General features: G+C 39.6%; 1 protein-coding gene across 1 annotated transcript; it reads right to left on the bottom strand.

The window, feature by feature from the left end:
- Positions 1 to 4,102: 4,102 nt before the first annotated feature.
- LOC132174884 (hsp70-Hsp90 organizing protein 3-like) lies at positions 4,103 to 11,077 on the bottom strand. Its single transcript, XM_059586618.1, has 7 exons — positions 9,986 to 11,077; positions 5,824 to 6,112; positions 5,382 to 5,467; positions 5,048 to 5,271; positions 4,864 to 4,930; positions 4,712 to 4,771; positions 4,103 to 4,597 (listed from the first exon to the last, which is right to left on the bottom strand). The coding sequence occupies exons 1-7, from the start codon at positions 10,877 to 10,879 to the stop codon at positions 4,484 to 4,486; spliced, it is 1,734 nt and encodes a 577-aa protein (XP_059442601.1). The 5' UTR covers positions 10,880 to 11,077; the 3' UTR covers positions 4,103 to 4,483.
- Positions 11,078 to 18,637: the final 7,560 nt, after the last annotated feature.

The raw sequence follows: 18,637 nt of genomic DNA, 5'->3' as shown, positions 1-18,637 counted from the left end.
GGGTTGGTGCGCCCGAGCTTAGGGAATGTGCACTCAAGCGTATTGGTGCAGGCAGGTGCGCTCAAGCTCAGTGAAGGTGTGCTCGAGTGTACTGCACAAATAGGGACATATCAAGACCTGGAACATAAAATAAAGAAAATAAATAAATAAACAAGATTAGAAAAAAAAAATTAATTAATTAAGTTAAATTCAAGCCTTTAAAGTTAACAACGCAACTGTTTAGCAGTCCCTGACAATGGCGCCAAAAATTGATGTAGTCTTTTCGTTGTGCAAAAATTATAAATAATAAAATTACCACTCGCAATAGAATGAATCCTTGTAGGATAGAGCTATATTGAGGGTGTCGAAATTCAAGGACTACGCTAATGTTGTTATCAAGTTTTTCAGGATTAGTTCTAACTTGATTTAAAAGAGATTGATTTGTTTTTTATTGTAAAGTAAATGCATAAAAGTAAGAGCAAAAGTAGATTGTAATGAGAAGAAGAATGGGGGGTTAACTTCATCACTAACCGCATAACAATGGTCAATCATATTTTAATAATAAAAATTCCTTCTATGCATGATAAGACTTGTGTCACTCGAGTAGTCAAGAAACTATCATTATTAAGAAATAAGTATAATCTATCTTGGGTTGGCACGGACCGTCTGCCTAACCTCTAGATACGGTACAATCCTTCTTCTATAGGTATGGACTATCAAATATCTTAATTTGTTACACACAATCAATGGATAAGCATAACTCATCTTCGGTTCGTATGAATTGTCTACCTAAATTACACTAAATTAGGGTGTAGACAAATTCGCCTTTCCTAAGCATGGCCTATCAAATCCTATTGATCAAGTGTCAATTAAAATAGTTGTCTAACAATCATTCATATAATCACAAAAAATATGAAGTAGATTGCGATGAGAAGAAGAATAGCATTGATAGTTTGATATTTTCACTTTTAATATTTACTATACATATAATCAATTAGTTATTGCTGCTTAACATATATCGACCATTGTTATTTGTTACTTAATATATATATATATATATATATATATATATATATAATAAAATAAAAATCTATATACTATATTTGTTATTATTGACTATATATTGTTATTTGTTACTTAGTTAAAAATATACCAGTCGAACCTAATATGAGCTTGCTCAAGAACCTAACCGAGTCGTGCCGATCTAGGGTTCGCTCGGGAGTGGCTTTGCTCGCTTACACTCCTAGTTCCACCTGATAAACCAGATTTCAAATTCAATTCAATGGTCCAGTTCAATTTTGAAAGTGTGAGAGCTTATTTTAACAAGAGCTGAAAGTATGTATTTATAGTGTTTAGTGAGAATATAGCCATTTAGCAACAATATAGTCAACATAGCCGTTTATATGAACGGTAACTATCAGCTTTGAAAGAATTAAGAATGATAGCTATCAGTTTTGAGGATATTTTGAAAAGATTTGAATCTGATTTTTGAGTCAAGAATGGTGTCTTATCGGTTTTAGAGTGAATAAAGTTGAGCAGGAAATAGTTCCACTGATAGACCAATTTTCATATTCAAGTAAACGTCTTTACAATATTTATGTGTTTATTTACTTTAATTTTACAATGTAAATAAGGAAGTACCCTCTATTTGGATTCAATAAAAAATACTAAAAAATTAAATTCTCATTAGATCAAATGTCAAAATTCAGTTTTAGTACAAAATACGACTTCCGACAGTTTATTAACAAATGAGGCCCTCAAGAGTTCAGACATTAAGAGCTTTTACAAGATTATCCTAACTCTTACAAAGATTCTTTAACCTTGAGTTCTTGATTGCTTAGGAGTTGGCTTCTTGCTTTAAATTTCAAATGTCTTCCAATGCCTCTGGTTTTTATATCCTTTAACAAAGTGTGTTTGCAACTATCATACTTGAAATAAACATATTATAACAACATGATGGAATTTGTTATCATCCAAACATATGCAAAATGATTAAATTGAAGCTATAAAGCAAACAAAATTTACAATGGGGAAGGTCCAACAAGAGTTGGTGCAACGGTAGGAGAGTGATGCCGCATGTGATACATGTCGCTGCGAGAGGGAATTTGAAAAGACATTAAAAAATATGGTTTACACTAAAAAAAATTTAAAATGCTTTACCAATATTATGATAGGGAAGGTGAGACGCAGAAGCCTCTCTACCATTTCAGTAAGGATCCGGATCCAGTTCACGGTTCAGATTTTTTCAAAAAGATCTAAGGTACAAAATCAGCCACATCATCAAACACCCAGTTAACAACGTCTAAGAGAAAACGTAAACTTTAACGGCAAATCCCTCTTCCATCCAAACCCATCCCTTGCCACTTCATCTACCAGCGACTCTTTCTCCGATTGGGTTTCTCCACTGCAATCTCCATCGTCGCTGGCTTTGGCCTGCCATGAACAAATAACAAGGAAGAAGACTCTCTCCACTTGCTCAGTACGTCGGGTCAACTTCTACAGCTCCAGAGCTCGGAGCTCTTTCTCTGCGATGAGTTTCTCCACCACCACCTCCTCCGTTGCTCTTTTTGTGTGCAATTGGCCGCAAGATGCTTGAGTATTGCGTTTTAAATGGAAAAGTGGTACTTTTTTTTTTTCTTTCTCCTCTGTCTTGGAAGAATGGCAGTAACTACAAGAACCCAGGAAGGATTAGAGGAATGGGGATATGTTGAAGTCAGATTCTTTTTTTTTTTTTTTCTTTTTAATTTTCTCAAATGGAATGTTGATATTTGCTTTTGGATCGTGTTACAGAGAAGCTTGTATGTTTTGGTTGCTCACAGAAGTCCCTAGAGTTGAGGATGCCTCTAAGCCGAGGAATTGAGATAGGGATTTTTGAAAACAATTTGAAACCGAGGACTTCGACTTGGTGGTGGTGGGGAAACCTACCATGGAGAAAGAGCCGCCGTTACCGGAATCATTTTTTTTTTCTTCTAATTGCGTTAGCAAAAATATTACAATACTCTTCCTTTATGGGATTTCACAGATAGAATATGCATATACAACTCTGTTATATGGTATGAATGTCCATGTGAGTAAATATTCTACTTGTTTGTCTAGATCTCTCTCTTTTTCTCTCAAGCAATAACACACAAACACAGAGTCTTCTTCCTTATTCTTTGTTCATGGCCGAGGAACACCAAAAGCCAGCACGGAGGAGATGGTGATGCAAAAATGTACCACAGAGAAGGATCTGCCGGAGCCGGAGAAGCCAGGTACGATGGTTGAGAAAGTGGGGAAGGAAAAGGGGAACTTGGGTTTGGATGGAAGAGAAGCTTTGATGTTAAAGTTTAACGTTTTCTTCGGATGACAGAGTTAAAGCTCATCTTATTTTTCTAAATGACGTGGCAACATTTTAACCTGGATTCTTTTAAAACAATCTAAGCCGTTAACTGAATATTCTCAATTTCAAATGAAATGGAGAAGATCTGTTTCCTTTCAGTAAGGGCCAGTTTGAAATTACATTTATAAATCTCCAAAGTGTCTTTAGTACCTAAAAAACTAATTTTTTTTTAAAAAAAAAAAATCATTTGATAAAAAAAATTTAAAAGGCTTTTAAAAGTCAAAAAGCTTAAAAATAACCAAAACACTTAGTAAAAGCTTAAAAACATGTTTAAAATTATGCTTGAAAAATAAAATTTTGAAGTATTTAGTAAAAGCTTTAAAACATGTTTAAAATTACATTTGAAAAATAAAATTTTGAAGTAAAAAGCGTCTTGTAACAAAAGCTTCATTTACCTCCGAGAATAAGGCACAGCAGGCAACAGCTCATACGTGATGAACCTCAAAATCCCTAGGGTCGAAGATGTTGCACCTCAGAACCCCTGTTACTGTTTTTTTAAAGGATATAGGTTTTTTTTTTTTTTTTTGGTTTTGAAGTGTTCTAATGGGACAAAAAGGTAAAAATAATTTTAAATATTTTGTGATTTTAGTAATTTGTTATTGTTTTTATTTTAAAAAAATAAAAAATAAAATAAAATAAAATAACAGAATAAAAATGATCGAGAGACTATGGTTTAACATACAAAGCCTAGTTTGCGGCAGCTTAAACACCAATCACACCTTTCCAGTCTGAACAACATAAACGTGGGAAGAATCTGGCTTCATAATGTTTCAATTTTCAGTGAATTGACAGGACAGCACCTTCTAAAACAAAAAAGTACGGCCTTTCATCGAGTTGAACCAAAGACTAAATCCAGGCGTCTAAAATTACACGCCTTGTAGAACATGTGTTGCGCAGGCGCCCCCGCGAGCGTGTGAGAGAGGGGTGTAGCTCAATACACAATAAAGGCCTCCACTAAACAAATTGAAAGCTAGAAACATCTCAAAATTTTCCAACCAAAAGTCTTTTTTTTTTTTTTTTTTTTTGTTGTTGTGAACTAGACAACTAGTTTACTCAATTCACACAAAAGTACATTTTGAATGATGCAAAAGTTTTTTTGTCCATGCCACATCTTCCCCCTCAGATTCATCTGATCTGGACAATTCCGGCACTAACCAGCTTCTGGATCTTGTTCATCACCATTGGGTTCTTTGTATGTTCCTGAGCGGCCCTGGGATTTTCCTGGAAATCAACCAAAACCTGCATCCATCACCCAAACCCTCTTTAGTCAGTCTATCTATCCACATAGCTCAGAAGACACTAAAATATCCAATTTCACTCTTATGGAAAAAGAAATTTGAAAACCAGCATTACCTGTCTCATCACAGGGTCTTGGAGGATGTTCTGAATTTCAGGGTCCTGCATTCCTTTGGCCTGCAAGATGGGGAAGGTTACTTAAGAACACAGCCCAACATGGTTTCATAAAATCAGTCAGTCTTTAACACAAGTTTGAATAAATCACAGACCTGTCTCTCCTTCAATTCCTCGGGGGTCAAATCCCCACGACTAGCCTTGTTAATTTGTCCGATGCACCTGCAATGGGTTTTGAAATGGCAGTTAAACAAGGCCTTCTACTATCATGCATGTGTGGATAGGCTCACAAACAGTCAATTGAGAGACAAGTTACATAGATGTACTCATGTACCATACCTCTTCACACCATCAAGCAATTCCAGGTTGTTAGGATCATGCTTCAGCCCCTCCCGATATGTTTCCAAAGCTTTGTCGTATTCTTTCATGAAAAACTGGACGGCACCTTTTCTATTATAACCCTTGGAAAAGGTTGGATCGAGTTCAATGCACTTCTCTGCATCCTTCAATCCCTCAGGCAACGCCCCAAGTTTTGTGTAGCATGCAGCTCTATTACTATAAGCCTGCAAGGCACAAAGTGCTCCAACAGGTGATTGATGGCATTTGCTATGGGAGACTGGCATTTAGAAAATACTTCGTACTAGTAATTAAGTATTGTTAGGAGGCTTTTTACCTTTACATCTTTGGGGTTCCTTCTCAAGGATTCTGTGTAATGCTTCACAGCCTCCGGATACTTTTGCTCCTTGAAATACTCATTACCTACATGCCATGGGTACCAACCAAGTGATATGACAAACAGCAATGCTAGCCAAAAAACCATTTATCTTAGACACAGTTGAATGCACAAATCATATGAGCCCCAAACTTAAAAGAAGGCAAGAACAGCATTTTTAAAAGTTCTACAGGGTGCTATCCATTCAAAAGCAAGTGATGCAATTAAAGTCAAATGATATTACAAGTCACAAAGTATATAGGATCGAAATGAGTTGATAAGAAGACACAACATAGATATGAAGAAACTGTTCATCGGAAAGAAATTACCTCCACAGAAAGAAACCGCAACATCATACATGAAACAAACAAAACAATAGGCAGATTGTTATAGAAGGCAATACCTTTCTCACGCTCCACATCAGCTAAGTTAGGATCAAAGTACTCTTGTTGCTCTAGTTCCTTCCTTGCTTTTTCAGCATCATTTAGTTTCTTCAATGTGTCTGGATTGCGATGCTCAGTAAGAGCTTTCTGGAAACACTCAATAGCAGGTTCATAGTCCTTTGAGCATTTTGCCATTTTCACCAGGGCAGTTCCCTTTCTGGTCAAAGCTTTTGCTATCATCTTAAAGTCTGATCTAAGCTCTCTTCCCCTTTCAACAGCCTTATCACAATCTTTAATGCATTCCTCATACTGAAACAACAATAACAATAGATATTCAGAGAGTAGTTAAAAATAAATAAATGCCACTACCAGACAGTGTAATACAGCCCACTATAAAGTTCATTGTTGCTCTGTATATGTCTCGAACTGTAATTAGGCATATACTTCAAACTGAAAAAAGAATAGTGAAGGCAATTGCTAGGGCCATTTTAGATGCTCACTTCTAACAGTGCCAAAGGCAGGCCATACACATTGACAAGAGAACATGTTTGATGCAAGAGACAATACAAATTAACAAACTCCTACTGGTGCTGCTCTATCTATAGAGCTAAAACAAAAGGTGTATGAAAACCTACCTTACATTTTACAATCTCAATCGTTACCTCATTAATGTTTGGTATTACAAGTTTACATACCAGTTACACTATAAATTGTGTCAAGATTACAGGATTTGGTTTCAGCAGGTTGCGACAGGGTGAGGTTGATATATATATATATATATATTCCAGGTATGGGGGGAAGGAGGTTGATGTGGAGGTAGCCAATTGCAACAATCCTCATCTGAGCCAAGGTTTTCAGCATTGCTCGGATTAGGTCAGAATAAGGTTGTTCCAGCTATAATGAATTAAGAATCTGACAAATTATACAACAATCCTCACTCATTGCTAGCCAACCTCTTATCACATCATAGCCAGTGAATCAAATTAAAAAGAACTTACATTGATGTACAACCAAGTCCAAATGCACTTAATGTTGCAATAAATTTATAAATCAAAACCCAATAATGTTGATAAAGAATAAAACAATAGAAGCTTCCAGAAAATCACATAATAAGCCCCAATGTCCACATCCACATGAACCCCCACTCATTAAGCTAAACAACCCAATATGCCAGGGGTTATCTACAGCAAATTTTGGAGTTTTTTTCCCGCTAACCCTTTCCATTCTCCAATCTTAGTATCAGATGCACGCATTGAGAGAGCTTTATAATATCTAAACACAACACATATAGAAGAGACCTGACTCTCGATGGGTGACACCATTATCTCAGGAAAAAAAGTGATCATGGTAGACCCTTCTGCCACACAGGTCATAGACATAAAAGGTTGAGGTGTCAAGAAGAGGATCCATCAAGAAAGATTTGTCACAAGCAAAGGAATCCCATAGCTATCCTTAATATTGCATTCTTCTAAAATGTATGTCTTGGAAATTAATGAACGCCAACATGGGTTGGTAAAGTTAGAATCTAAATCAAGATCAATGAGTATGTGAGGCGGTTATTTGATAACTTCCTACTAATTTGAATTGGAATAGAACAAGATTATCATAGGTTAATACATCTCTCTGCTAGAACTTCTCCCTTTCTTCCTAAAGCTCTAGTGGAGGGACACTACATTGGTTATAAAAGGAACCGAACATACTTTCATGAACACACTCAAAAACTACATCAAGAACCCTAAAACTAGAAGTGTGAAAATTCTAACAAGACTCCAGTAGCCGCCTATTAGATGACGAAGAACTCTAGTTCTTCAGGTCGCGCATTGGACATGGGCCATAAGAAAAGCAATGAATCCAACCTGTGGGAGAACCAGTTGGAGTGGGGTATATCAATTAACCCTCATTTTACATTATTGGTATCAGCGCCCTCTAATGCTTGTTTTCGCCCCTATGAATGTAATTTCATTTTTTATAATGCATTTGAATGGGTTAATAAGCATGGAAGCATGATATGCCCCCCTTTTTTTTTACATCGGATTTTGAATTATAGGCCATGCTATGACATGTTTTAGGCCGAATGTTTTACATGATTATGTCTCTTATGATGTTAGTAAAATAATCCTAAAATATGGTGAAGTTACGTGGCTTGTAGTGGGAGAATTTTGCTAAATGCTAATCCTCCTACCAAAGCTACCATGCTAGAAATGTTTTTCAGACGCGTGTCAAAAGTCTAGGACTTCATAGAATACATGATATGAGTTGTCTTGAGGATACCTTATTGGACTTTTGCAATTATTAGGATCTTCTGCATTAATGGAATTGTTCATTTTACTTCACTTTGTGATTTGATACCATATGTAAAGCACACTATTAACGTGTCACTATGCTAAGATCAATCCACTCACATGGATGATCACCCTAGCACTGGAATAGCGAGTTGGATGAGGAAAATGATTCCTTTGGTGCTTAAAAAGGTATCAAGTAATCATCTTGGCAAGCTAAATTCTTGGAATGCTGCCTTAGCATGGCTAAGATGAGACTTATAAGAGTCGCACATGAAGTTTTTCACAACTTCATAAAGCCTGAATAAAGCCAAACTTTAGATCTTAGATAAACACTCGACAAGCAATTGTGCAAAGAAACTCATGTTAGGACACCTTTATGGCAACTAAACTAAGATTCGTACGGTGTTCGCATGTAACAAGCCCAATCAAGTGGGAGCTCCACCGTAGCATACATTTCATGTTGTATGTGCCATAGACAACCAATTATGAGAGTGACTGGATCTAATGGACCAAAAGGGATGACCTTGCATATGCCCTTTGAACCTAGAACTATGTCATGAAGTGGATGCTTGATGTCGCTACTTTAGCATGTTATCTTAGGACCATGATTAATACGGTCTCACGGAGCATGTCTAGGAAAGCAGTCAAGTTTAAATTAATTGACATGCGTGTCTTGGGCAGATTGTTTGAAACACACCTCCATTTTATGGCTCAACTAGGGTAATCAAGTCATTTTTGTTTTTGATATAATCATGAGAATATTACATGGTACAGGGTCAATAACCATTATTTTGAGCCGTGAGCTCATGAAGGATAAAAGATGTTTAATCTCGTGTGATCAAAAATAGTCTGAGGCATACACGATATATACCGAGTAATGTGTTGTGTTAGTTAGATGGTAACTTAATATAGTGCTCTTACCCTATGCCTTCTCTTCAGGTTGCACACTTCATTTCCTGTATGAGGAGATTGTTTGGATAAGAGATCAGTAGACAAGGAGACAGTTCATGGATATGGTGCCCAATGTGGACAAGTGAGAGATGTTGGAAATTAATGGAATGTCCACATGGGTTGGTAGAGCTAGAATCCAAATTGAGATCAAAGAGTAGGTGAGGTGGTTATTTGATAACTCCCCACTAATTTGGATTGGAATAGAACTTTACTATTATGAGTCGATAAATCTCCCTATACTCCCTTCTTTAGGACACCAGTAGAGAAACAATGTTGGCTATAAAAACGTACTTTCATGAACACACTTCGAAAACAGGGAAAACATTTAGTCTCTCCCTCTCTACATTTATTATCTTGAGGGTTACCATCAACAATCCTAGAACTTGAAGTTTGAAAATTCTATGTGAGAAAGAAGAGCTCTAGTTTGTGAGATTGTGCATTGGACATGGGCGGTAAGACAAGCAGTGCATCCAACCTATAGGAGATCCGCTTGCCTATCCACTTGGAGTTAGGTATATCGAATAACCTCATTTTAAAGTACGTACCACTGGTTAATGGCTAAAGTTGCTTCTTCCTAGCCCAACCATATTCCTAAATCATTACCAGCAGTACTAAAAACAAAAATCCCAAAACATCTGGACAACAAATCAAAATTCCCAGTAATCGCCTTCCACATTAGACCCATCATGTCTTTGTAAATGCACCTTAAAAGACCACCAATCTTTACTTTCGAGCTTGTTTGACACATACTGGGGAGCAACAGAGTTCAAATTATACATACGCACATACAACCATTTAAGATGGTAATATTGAGGCATTCGTAGTCTCAGTCAAATGCAACATGAGTACATAAACTAAATTGTAACCAAAAGCAAGCATAATAACAAATTAAAGAAATGGGAAAACCAGGTCCAAAAGGAAGTTCTGTAAACCAGATTCATTGGCATACCTGACCCATTTCCAGATGAGTAGCGGCACGATTCAAGATATAGGAAATGTCCTCATCGTCCAACTCCATGGCCTTCGTATAGTGCGCAATCGCTGCATCGAAATCCTTCTTCTTATACGCCGCATTGCCCTGCTCCTTCTCCAACTGCGCCTGCGCTTTCCTCTCCTTCGCCTCCTTCTCCTCATCTGTCAGCTCCATCGTCTCCGGCTCCGGTTCCTTCACCGGCTCAGCCTCCGCAGGCCTCTTCCTCTCCGCCGCCGCCGGCGGTGGTGAGGAAGACTCCGGTATGTCCATGTCCTCCGACGTGGGCGTACGGAACTTTACGTTGAGCAAAACCCCAAGCGATTGCATAACCCTCTGGTCTTTGAGATAGAGATTGAGATTGCTAGGGTTTTTCTGGATCTCCTGCATCATTTTCACGAAATCTGGCTGCTGAAGGTAGGCTCTGGTGCTAGAATCGGCGGTGAGCTTGGCCCACATCTCTGGCCCCGAGAACGCGTCGCCGAAGGGGTTTCCCGCCGGCGGCGCTGCGCGGGAACGGGAAGCCGCGGCCTGGGCGTCGGTTAAGCCAGATTTGAGGCCCTGGTTGTTGGGGTCGTACTCGAGGCCCTTCTTGTACGAGTCAATGGCGTCGTGGTAGTGGCCCAAGCCGACGTGGGCGGCGCCAAGCCGGCTGTAGCCCTTGGACCAGTCGGGCTTCAGTTCGACGGTCTTCTCGGCGTCGGCGAGCGCCTCGGAGTATTGTTGGAGAGAGGCGTAGGCGGCGGAGCGGTTGGAGTAGAGGACATGGTTGGTCGGGGCGAGAGCGATGGCCTCCGTGAAGTGGCGGACAGCGTTAGAGAAGTCTCCGGCGGAGAAGGCAGCGTTGCCCTTCGCTTTGGCTTCTTCGGCCATGGAAGGAATCAGAGAAATCGAAAGCAAAGGGGTTGCGTGTAGAGAGCGTAGGAGGGTTTGGGAAGAAATGGAAAAGGGGTAGTGAGCTTATAAATGAAGGAAAAGGACGAGAGAGTTCTGGCGAGTAGGCGTGAGAGGGGGGTTCTGGAATCTTCGGTTCGTGCGCGACTTTGTAGGAGGGTCAGGGGAGTCTTTGTTTGGGAGGACCGGGAAGGAATTCGAGGCCTCAAATTATGGTCCAGAACAATCTACTTAAAAAATAATAATAAAATATTATTTTTATTTTAAAATAAATTAATAAAAAATTTGTAAAATTTTTTATAGTGGCCGACCACCATTGTTTAAACTCTAGCCACCCCAGACCGCCGGTCCGAGGTGGCCCAAGGGCTAAAAAAAAAAAAATTAGCACATTGGCCCTTGGTGGTTTCCACACCCCCAACTCCACAAATTTCGTGTGGTCTCAATCACCTAATTTTTTTTTTTTTTTTTTTTAGCCCTTGAGGGTTGCCAAACCACTCCTAAGGGTCAAGGGGTGGCTTCGACCACCCTAAACAGTCTAGAGTGGTCAAAGCTACCCCTAGCCTCTAATAGTGGTGGCCGGCCACCACCTAGGATGGCCAGCTACCACAAAAAAATTTACAAATTTTTTCAAGTTTTTTATTAATTTTATTTTATTTTTTTTAAATAAAAGTAATATTTTATTATTATTTTTTTAGTAAATTGTTCTGGACCATTGGATCACCAAATCCATAATTTGAGCCCCTCGAATTCCTTCAAGGGGATCCCGATCCTTGTTTGGGAATGGGACGATAAGCATCTCGATGAATGGATGCGTCTATACTTATCATCATTTTTTGTCACATATCCTATTTTTATTCTTTTCAGAATGTAATTTTTCCCTTATGATTAATTTAATTGTCATTGTTTTATGAAATTCTGGTAGTGTGAAGGGTGAAATGTAATTTACTGAAAAATAAAGTTACTCAGATTTGTAATTTACCACTTGCACTACCTCAAGAGAGTCATCTTTAAGGATGATATCCATGAGTCCCAACAATCCCACGAGCACCACTGCTATCCACACCGCAATAGCTTCCACCACCATTGGGTCGCTAATATAAGGACATGTCAAACACTGGATAGCTAACACCCCACCAATGTAGTCACGTACCATAACCCCTACTCCTATTATCTTTTTCTGCTTGTCAACAGCCGCATCCTGGTTGAGCTTCACTGTCCCCTCAGGTGGTGCTTTCCAAGCGTCTATTGTTTGTTGACCGACCTTCCTCCTACCGTTGTTCACCCCTTGAGTCACTTTTAAATGAAACTCTAGTTGATCAGTTGGTATTTGAACAACAGTCTTCAGAGGGGTAAACACATCCTCAAGCACCATCTTATTTCGTCTCAGCCAGACTTGCCTAGCAATACATACTACCTTATCAAAATCCGGAGCCTCCAACCGTTCGAGAAGCTTCATAAGTATATGACGGAAATCATCCTCATCGCTAGTGCTTTTCTGAATTTTGGCATTGCAATCTAGCCAGACATCTCGAGCTACGGGACAGCTCCACAAAGCATGACCCACTGTCTCCACCTCCCTACGACACACCGGGCATAACAGATCATTAGTAATTTTCCATTTAAAAAGGTTCTCCTTTGTAGGAAGAATATTATTGTATGTTTGCCATATAAACATTTTAACCACCCTTGGTCCTTGAATCCGCCATATCCTTTTCCACAAAGATGTCATTGTGTCTTGCGTAGAGCCACCTCCTTCCTCCCTTGAACTCATCTCTTTTGCCAAATGATAAGCACTGCGCATCGAGAAGATATCATTCTTGTTTCCCACCCACACTACTTGATCCTGTTGTGCTTGGGAGCATATGGCCATACCACAGATCATACCAATCTCCTCCTCCTTAAAAATTTCCCGGACAAGAGGGATGTTCCACCATTGTGTGTCCCAATCAATTAACTCACTGACCTTGGCTTCGAAGTCAAGCACACGAACTGGGGTTTGGATAGCATATGTGGTCGGGGATGGTAACCACTTGTCACCCCAAATTTTAATATTCCTCCCGTTCCCCACCCTCCACATCAGCCCTTCTTTTAGCAAATATTTTGCATTCCAAATACTCCGCCACACATACGAAGGTCTTTTGCTCAATGGAGTATCTAGAAAATTCCATTGGTGTAGTATTTCTCCTTCAATATCCTGGCAACTAGGGAATCTAGATTTTTCATTAGAAGCCACTCTTGCTTGGCAAGCAAAGCTGTGTTGAAGCATTCCAAATCGCGGAAACCCAAACCCCCTACCTCCTTAGCTTTTCCCATTTTGTCCCAACTCATCCAAGCTACTTTTTTGTCATTCTCTTTATGCCCCAACCAGAACTTTGCCATCATGGAGTTAATGTCATTACATAAGGTTTTTGAAAGCTAAAAAACACTCATTGTGTAGGTGGGTATAGCTTGTACGACTGCCTTCAACAATACCTATTTCCTTGCATGAGAGAGGAACTTCTATTTCCATCCTTGCATCTTGTCCCACATACACCCTTTTATCCCTGAAAGTGAGGAAACTTTGGATCTTCCTATAAGAGCTAGCAGCCCTAAATATTTTTCATACTTTTGGGTGTAGTTAATAGCCGCTACGGATAGGATTTGAGCCCTTGTATCTACATCAGTGTTTCAACTGAAAAAATAAAAATAAAAAATAAAAAAAAGGGAGGTCTTTCCTTTGTTTAGCTTTTGGCCTGAAGCTTTCTCATAGTCTTTTAATACCTTTTGAATACAATACCATTCAATGATGTCCGCTTTGCAAAAAAGAAGCCTATCATCTGTAAAGAAAAGATGATTTAACCGCGTTCCTCCTCGGGTAAGTGGTAACCCAATAATGCCCCCAACTCTTTCCATCTTCTTTAGCCCTGTGCTTAAGCCTTCAGCACATAAGATAAAAAAGTATGGTGAAAGCAGATCCCCTTGCCTTAGCTCCCTTGAAGGCGTGATTTTTCCATAAGGTCTACCATTGATCAAAACTGAATAGGTCACCGTTCTTACACATGTAATCAACATTTGCACCCACCTATTAGCAAAGCTGACCCTTCTCATGACAGTTTCTGAAAATCCCCATTCAACTTTGTCATATGCCTTACTAATATCTAGTTTTAGAGCCATATACCCCTCCCTTCCTTTCAACCGTGTATCCATAGTGTACAACACATCAAAAGCAATGAGAATATTGTTCGTGATCAACCTTCTTGGAATGAAGGCACTTTGATTTGGCAATATAATATCTCCCACAACCTTCTTCATTCTAATGCTAACACTTTTGCTATAAGCTTGTAAATAACATTACAAAGACTAATAGGACGAAATTCAGTAATATGAGTGGGATTTTGATTCTTAGGTATCAAGGCTATATAGGTTTCATTAATGTCAGCATCAAAAATACCCTCATTAAGAAAATCAAGCACAGCTGCACATACCTCATTTCGGACCGTTTCCCAAGCTTTTTGGTAGATGCTAGCTGCGAAGCCATCAGGTCCAGGGGACTTTAATGGATGCATTTGGGAGAGAGCAAACTTCACATCTTCTCTCACAAAAGGATGCAAAAGCCACTCATTCATCTCAAAGGTTACCCGTGCCTCAAGCCCCTTTAAGCATCCATCAACTCCAATTGTACCTTTAGTTTTGAACAATTTTTGATAAAAGCTCACAAAAGCTTGGACAATCTCCTCTGGTTTGGACCACTCTCTGTCTTCATCGTCCCACACCCGCTTAATTTGATTAATCCTCCTCCTATGACTCACCCAAGCATGGAAAAACAGAGTATTTCTACCCCCATTCTAGTACCAGTGTTGTTTCGCACGCTGCTCTCATTTAATATCTTTGTGTCCCAATAGGTAATCAATTTATAATTGCAACAGCTTAATAGCCTCCTGAAACCCTTCCCCTTCTTCTTTTAGCAACTGCAACAATTGTTTTGTTTTCTTTTTCATCGTATCCTCAATATTCCTATATTTCCTTCTTCTCTACCCTTGAAGCCGTGACTGGCACTACTCATGATTGCGCCTTACTGCTAGCATTGCCCCCCCTTCTATACACGTCCCCTCACATGCCTCTTGGATAACCTTTCCACAGTCTGAATCAAGCCACCACCTCTTTTCAAATTTGAAACCCTTTTTGCCACCCCCATGACTCTTTTCCTCCTCTACAAATTTTACCAACACATGGTTGTGATCTGAGGCCCTGGCTGCTAGAATAATCACCTTTGTCCCTCTATGACTCTCGCACCAAGTACTACTGGCCAATGCTCTATCAAGTCTCATATGAGTGATTATACCATCCATCCGTTTATTGGACCATGTAAAATGTGGTCCACTAAATCCAAGATCTCCCAAGTAGCAATCTTCCAATGCAAGTCTGAAAGCAGCCATACTCCCCTCACTTCGCCTCGAAATTCTTGTTTTGTCATCTTGATGAGTAATTTCATTAAAATCACCTACACAAAGCAATGACTCCGGCGAAAAATACTTGAGGTGCTTTAGAAGTTCCCATGACTCTTTCTGTTTCGAACTGTCTTGTTTACCATAGAATCCTATGAGTTTCCATGGGGGCACTTGTTTCTCTTCACAATGTCATTAATATGCTGCCGTGAATAATTTTGAATTTCCAAGTCATTAACTTCCTTCTAAAAAAGACCAAGACCTCTACTCCTTACCACCGAGTCAACTACAAACATTCCTGCAAATCCAAACTTGACCCTAATCCATTCCATCCTTCTTTGGCTACTAATTGTTTCCATGAGAAATAAGAAGATGTGTTTCTTATCCTTAACCATTTGGCTAAGGTCTCGAACTGTCCGAAGGTTCCTAAGCCCTCGGCAGTTCCAACTTATGAGACTCATTGGGCTTGGCGAGGCTGTTGAACAGCCGCAACCAATACATTTGCTTCCTCTTCCTCCTGGCTCAAACCCCTTTTACTCTTTTTCCTATTCCCTCCCTGCCTGTTGTATCATTTTTATTTTTCCTCTTCTTATTGGTTTTAACCTGCAACAGTTATAGATTCCCACGTCCTCCGCCCACACGGGCTTGGCATTTTCACTTCCTGACAGTCCCAATCGATCTCTCCTGGATGACCCCAACTCCTTCAATCGCCATTGAAACCACTCCATCCCCTGTTCCCTCCATAAACTATTCTTCCATAGCAACTATTGGTCCCACGATGCAAGCCTCCCTTTCCTTTTTTCCTTATGTTTTCCCTCCCTGAGTCCCTGCTTCCTGCACATTCCCACAATCTCTTTTTCCACCACCTCCTGCATGGTTGCATGGGACGTAGCATCATTCTCCTCCACATTGTGCATGTTCACCAACTCCTTAGACACGTTACCACCTATCTAAGCACCCCACTTGGCCATAGGAATATCATTCATTAATTGCTCTTCCACCTCATCCGAAAAGCTATCTAGCTGGTGATCCTTGGAATCAGAGATTACCTTGAATATCACCACACTCCTATCCTCCTTATGGAAAGAATCCCCATATACACCACCGCCCTTGTTCCCAGTATGGCTACCATGACTAGGGTTTCCACGATTTGCGGAATCTCCACTATAGGATTGCTCTTGGTTTGATGACGAGCCACTGGCTTTTCGGCCTTCGTCCGAAAAATATCCCTATCCCGAATCACCGCCCAGCCTCCTCCTCAGCTCCTCCGCCCTAAGCCATACACCCCAAGCTTTGACTCCCTTCTCCTCATGTTGCCATTGAGAGTCTTGACTGTACAACCTTTCCTACCACACAGAATTCTGCCTCATTGAAAGCAAAACAATGGTAGTTTCTCTTGTACTTGAATGTCACCCAGTACTCCTCTCCCCCTCCCATTGATAATACCTTGCCCCACTCTAAGGAATTATTCAAATCAATATTCACCCTTAATCTCAAGCACCTTCCCCATCCACCTCCATTGCCCGCCACATCTACATCTTCTAGGGTTCCAAGGGATTCTCAAATCTTTGTACCCACCTATTTGTTCATACATAGAAGTGGCATATCATGCACCTGAATCCAGAAGGGTGAGTGGGTAAACTTCATCTATGTCGGTGGAATACTCCAGTCGAAGTCGTTTAAAACCAAAATTTGACGATCAAATGACCATGGCCGTCCCTCCATCACTCTCTTCTTGTCATCAAGGTCTGAAAACTCAAACACCCATATGTTATTTTGTACTTCTTTGAAGACCACCAACCCACCGTACGCCATATCTGGCATAAAACGTTTCTGAAAGCCTCCTTGTTCACCTTCTTTTCATCACCAATTCTGCCCACAAGACACCTCTCGCCCTTCTCCCTATCTGCTGCAATTTTGCCTTCTGAAACAGTGATGCCTACTCTTTTTCCCCTCCTATGAGAGAGATCCTTTCACATAACGTCTCCAGATCATCCCCCATGTTCTCTCTCCAGTTCCGATCCTTCACCCCGTCGCCGGAAGAAGACTATACCCTCAAACCCTAGTTTCCTCGACCCAAACATTACTTGTAACATACACAATAACCTTTCGGACTATTACAATACAATATCTATGAAATGTAGGAGTGAAAAGGCAGGTGATTAACTGCAGTTACCGATAACCGCTTTTGAAGGCGGTTAAGAAAAACCGTTAACCGCCTATATATATATATACATGAAATGACGTTATTTTTGTGTTTGAAATATATAACAACGTATAAGAATCTAAGAATAATGTCGTATGTAGTAGGCTATTATCATATTACCATAGAAACAATGTTGTTTTAGTTTATCAGTCTATGGTTTGTTCCTAAAAATGAATCATAAGAAAACAAATGACCCACTGAAAACCAATTACGTTATTCTTAAGGATTCTTGAAAACAAAACCTAAGAAAACGACTAGAACTTTACCTCATAGATCACTGCTGAAAGCAGATCTAAAGAAAATACAATCTTATTTAAAAACAATGAAAATACAAGAACAACAGAAAAACAAAAAAATCGAACACACGCAATCTATGCGCCACCGCCGGCCAGCCATTCGCTGCCATCATCAGTTATTTGCATAAAGGACCACCAGATTCCGGATCGAGGGCAGCTGATCTACACAACCTCTTCAAAATCAGCCTAAAAATCGTGCATAGACACGCCCTCACTCATTGCTTCAGTAGGTGGAATCCCCTTTCATGCATTCTTGCCGAACCTCCCACACCGCCGCCAAGCTACCAGTTTCAGAGGAACCCACAAAATCCAAGATAGGTGGCAGCTAATCTACCGGTCTATTGCTAGAACGCACTCCAAAGACATTGACACAAACACCATGGTCGATCTACAGTGGAGGTAGGAAAATGAGGGCAAAAGAGCCCCAACTCTGCCATGCTTTCTTTGCCCTACTCTCCGATTATAAGTAGTTAATGTTAGGTTTTAATTCTAAGTGAACCTAAATATTTTGCAAAAACAAAGTTTGACATTAATTCTGCTTCATTTTATTAATCACTCACTCATTTAAATAGAAAAACAGCAATGTAAATTGGAAAAAAAAAAAAAAAAAAAGGTGACGACATAGAATTTGAGATAAACTTCTACAACTCTTTAGATATAACTCCTAATTGAAGTAAACACTTTATTGACACCTAGACTCTTACGACAACTAGAGTGAAGTAATAGAACCTATTTCCATAACATATATATGTATAAAATAAAAAACATTGCACCCTAGTGTTACGTACTCATTAATTGAAATAGAAAACTA

This window comes from Corylus avellana, chromosome ca3 (genome assembly GCF_901000735.1).
Source record: "Corylus avellana chromosome ca3, CavTom2PMs-1.0".
In the NCBI taxonomy this organism is placed as follows: Eukaryota; Viridiplantae; Streptophyta; class Magnoliopsida; order Fagales; family Betulaceae; genus Corylus; species Corylus avellana.
Note: the sequence above shows the minus strand (reverse complement) of the source record. Positions and strands in the feature narration are given on the sequence as shown.

Bases quoted from the DNA above. Each gene is read 5' to 3' on its own strand.
- LOC132174884 (XM_059586618.1), bottom strand. From the start codon at position 10,879: ATGGCCGAAGAAGCCAAAGCGAAGGGCAACGCTGCCTTCTCCGCCGGA. The intron at 6,113-9,985 runs GTATGCCAATGA...TTGTTGTTTCAG, and splicing joins CTCATCTGGAAATGGGTCAG to TATGAGGAATGCATTAAAGA. The intron at 5,272-5,381 runs GTAAAAAGCCTC...TGTGCCTTGCAG, and splicing joins GGAACCCCAAAGATGTAAAG to GCTTATAGTAATAGAGCTGC.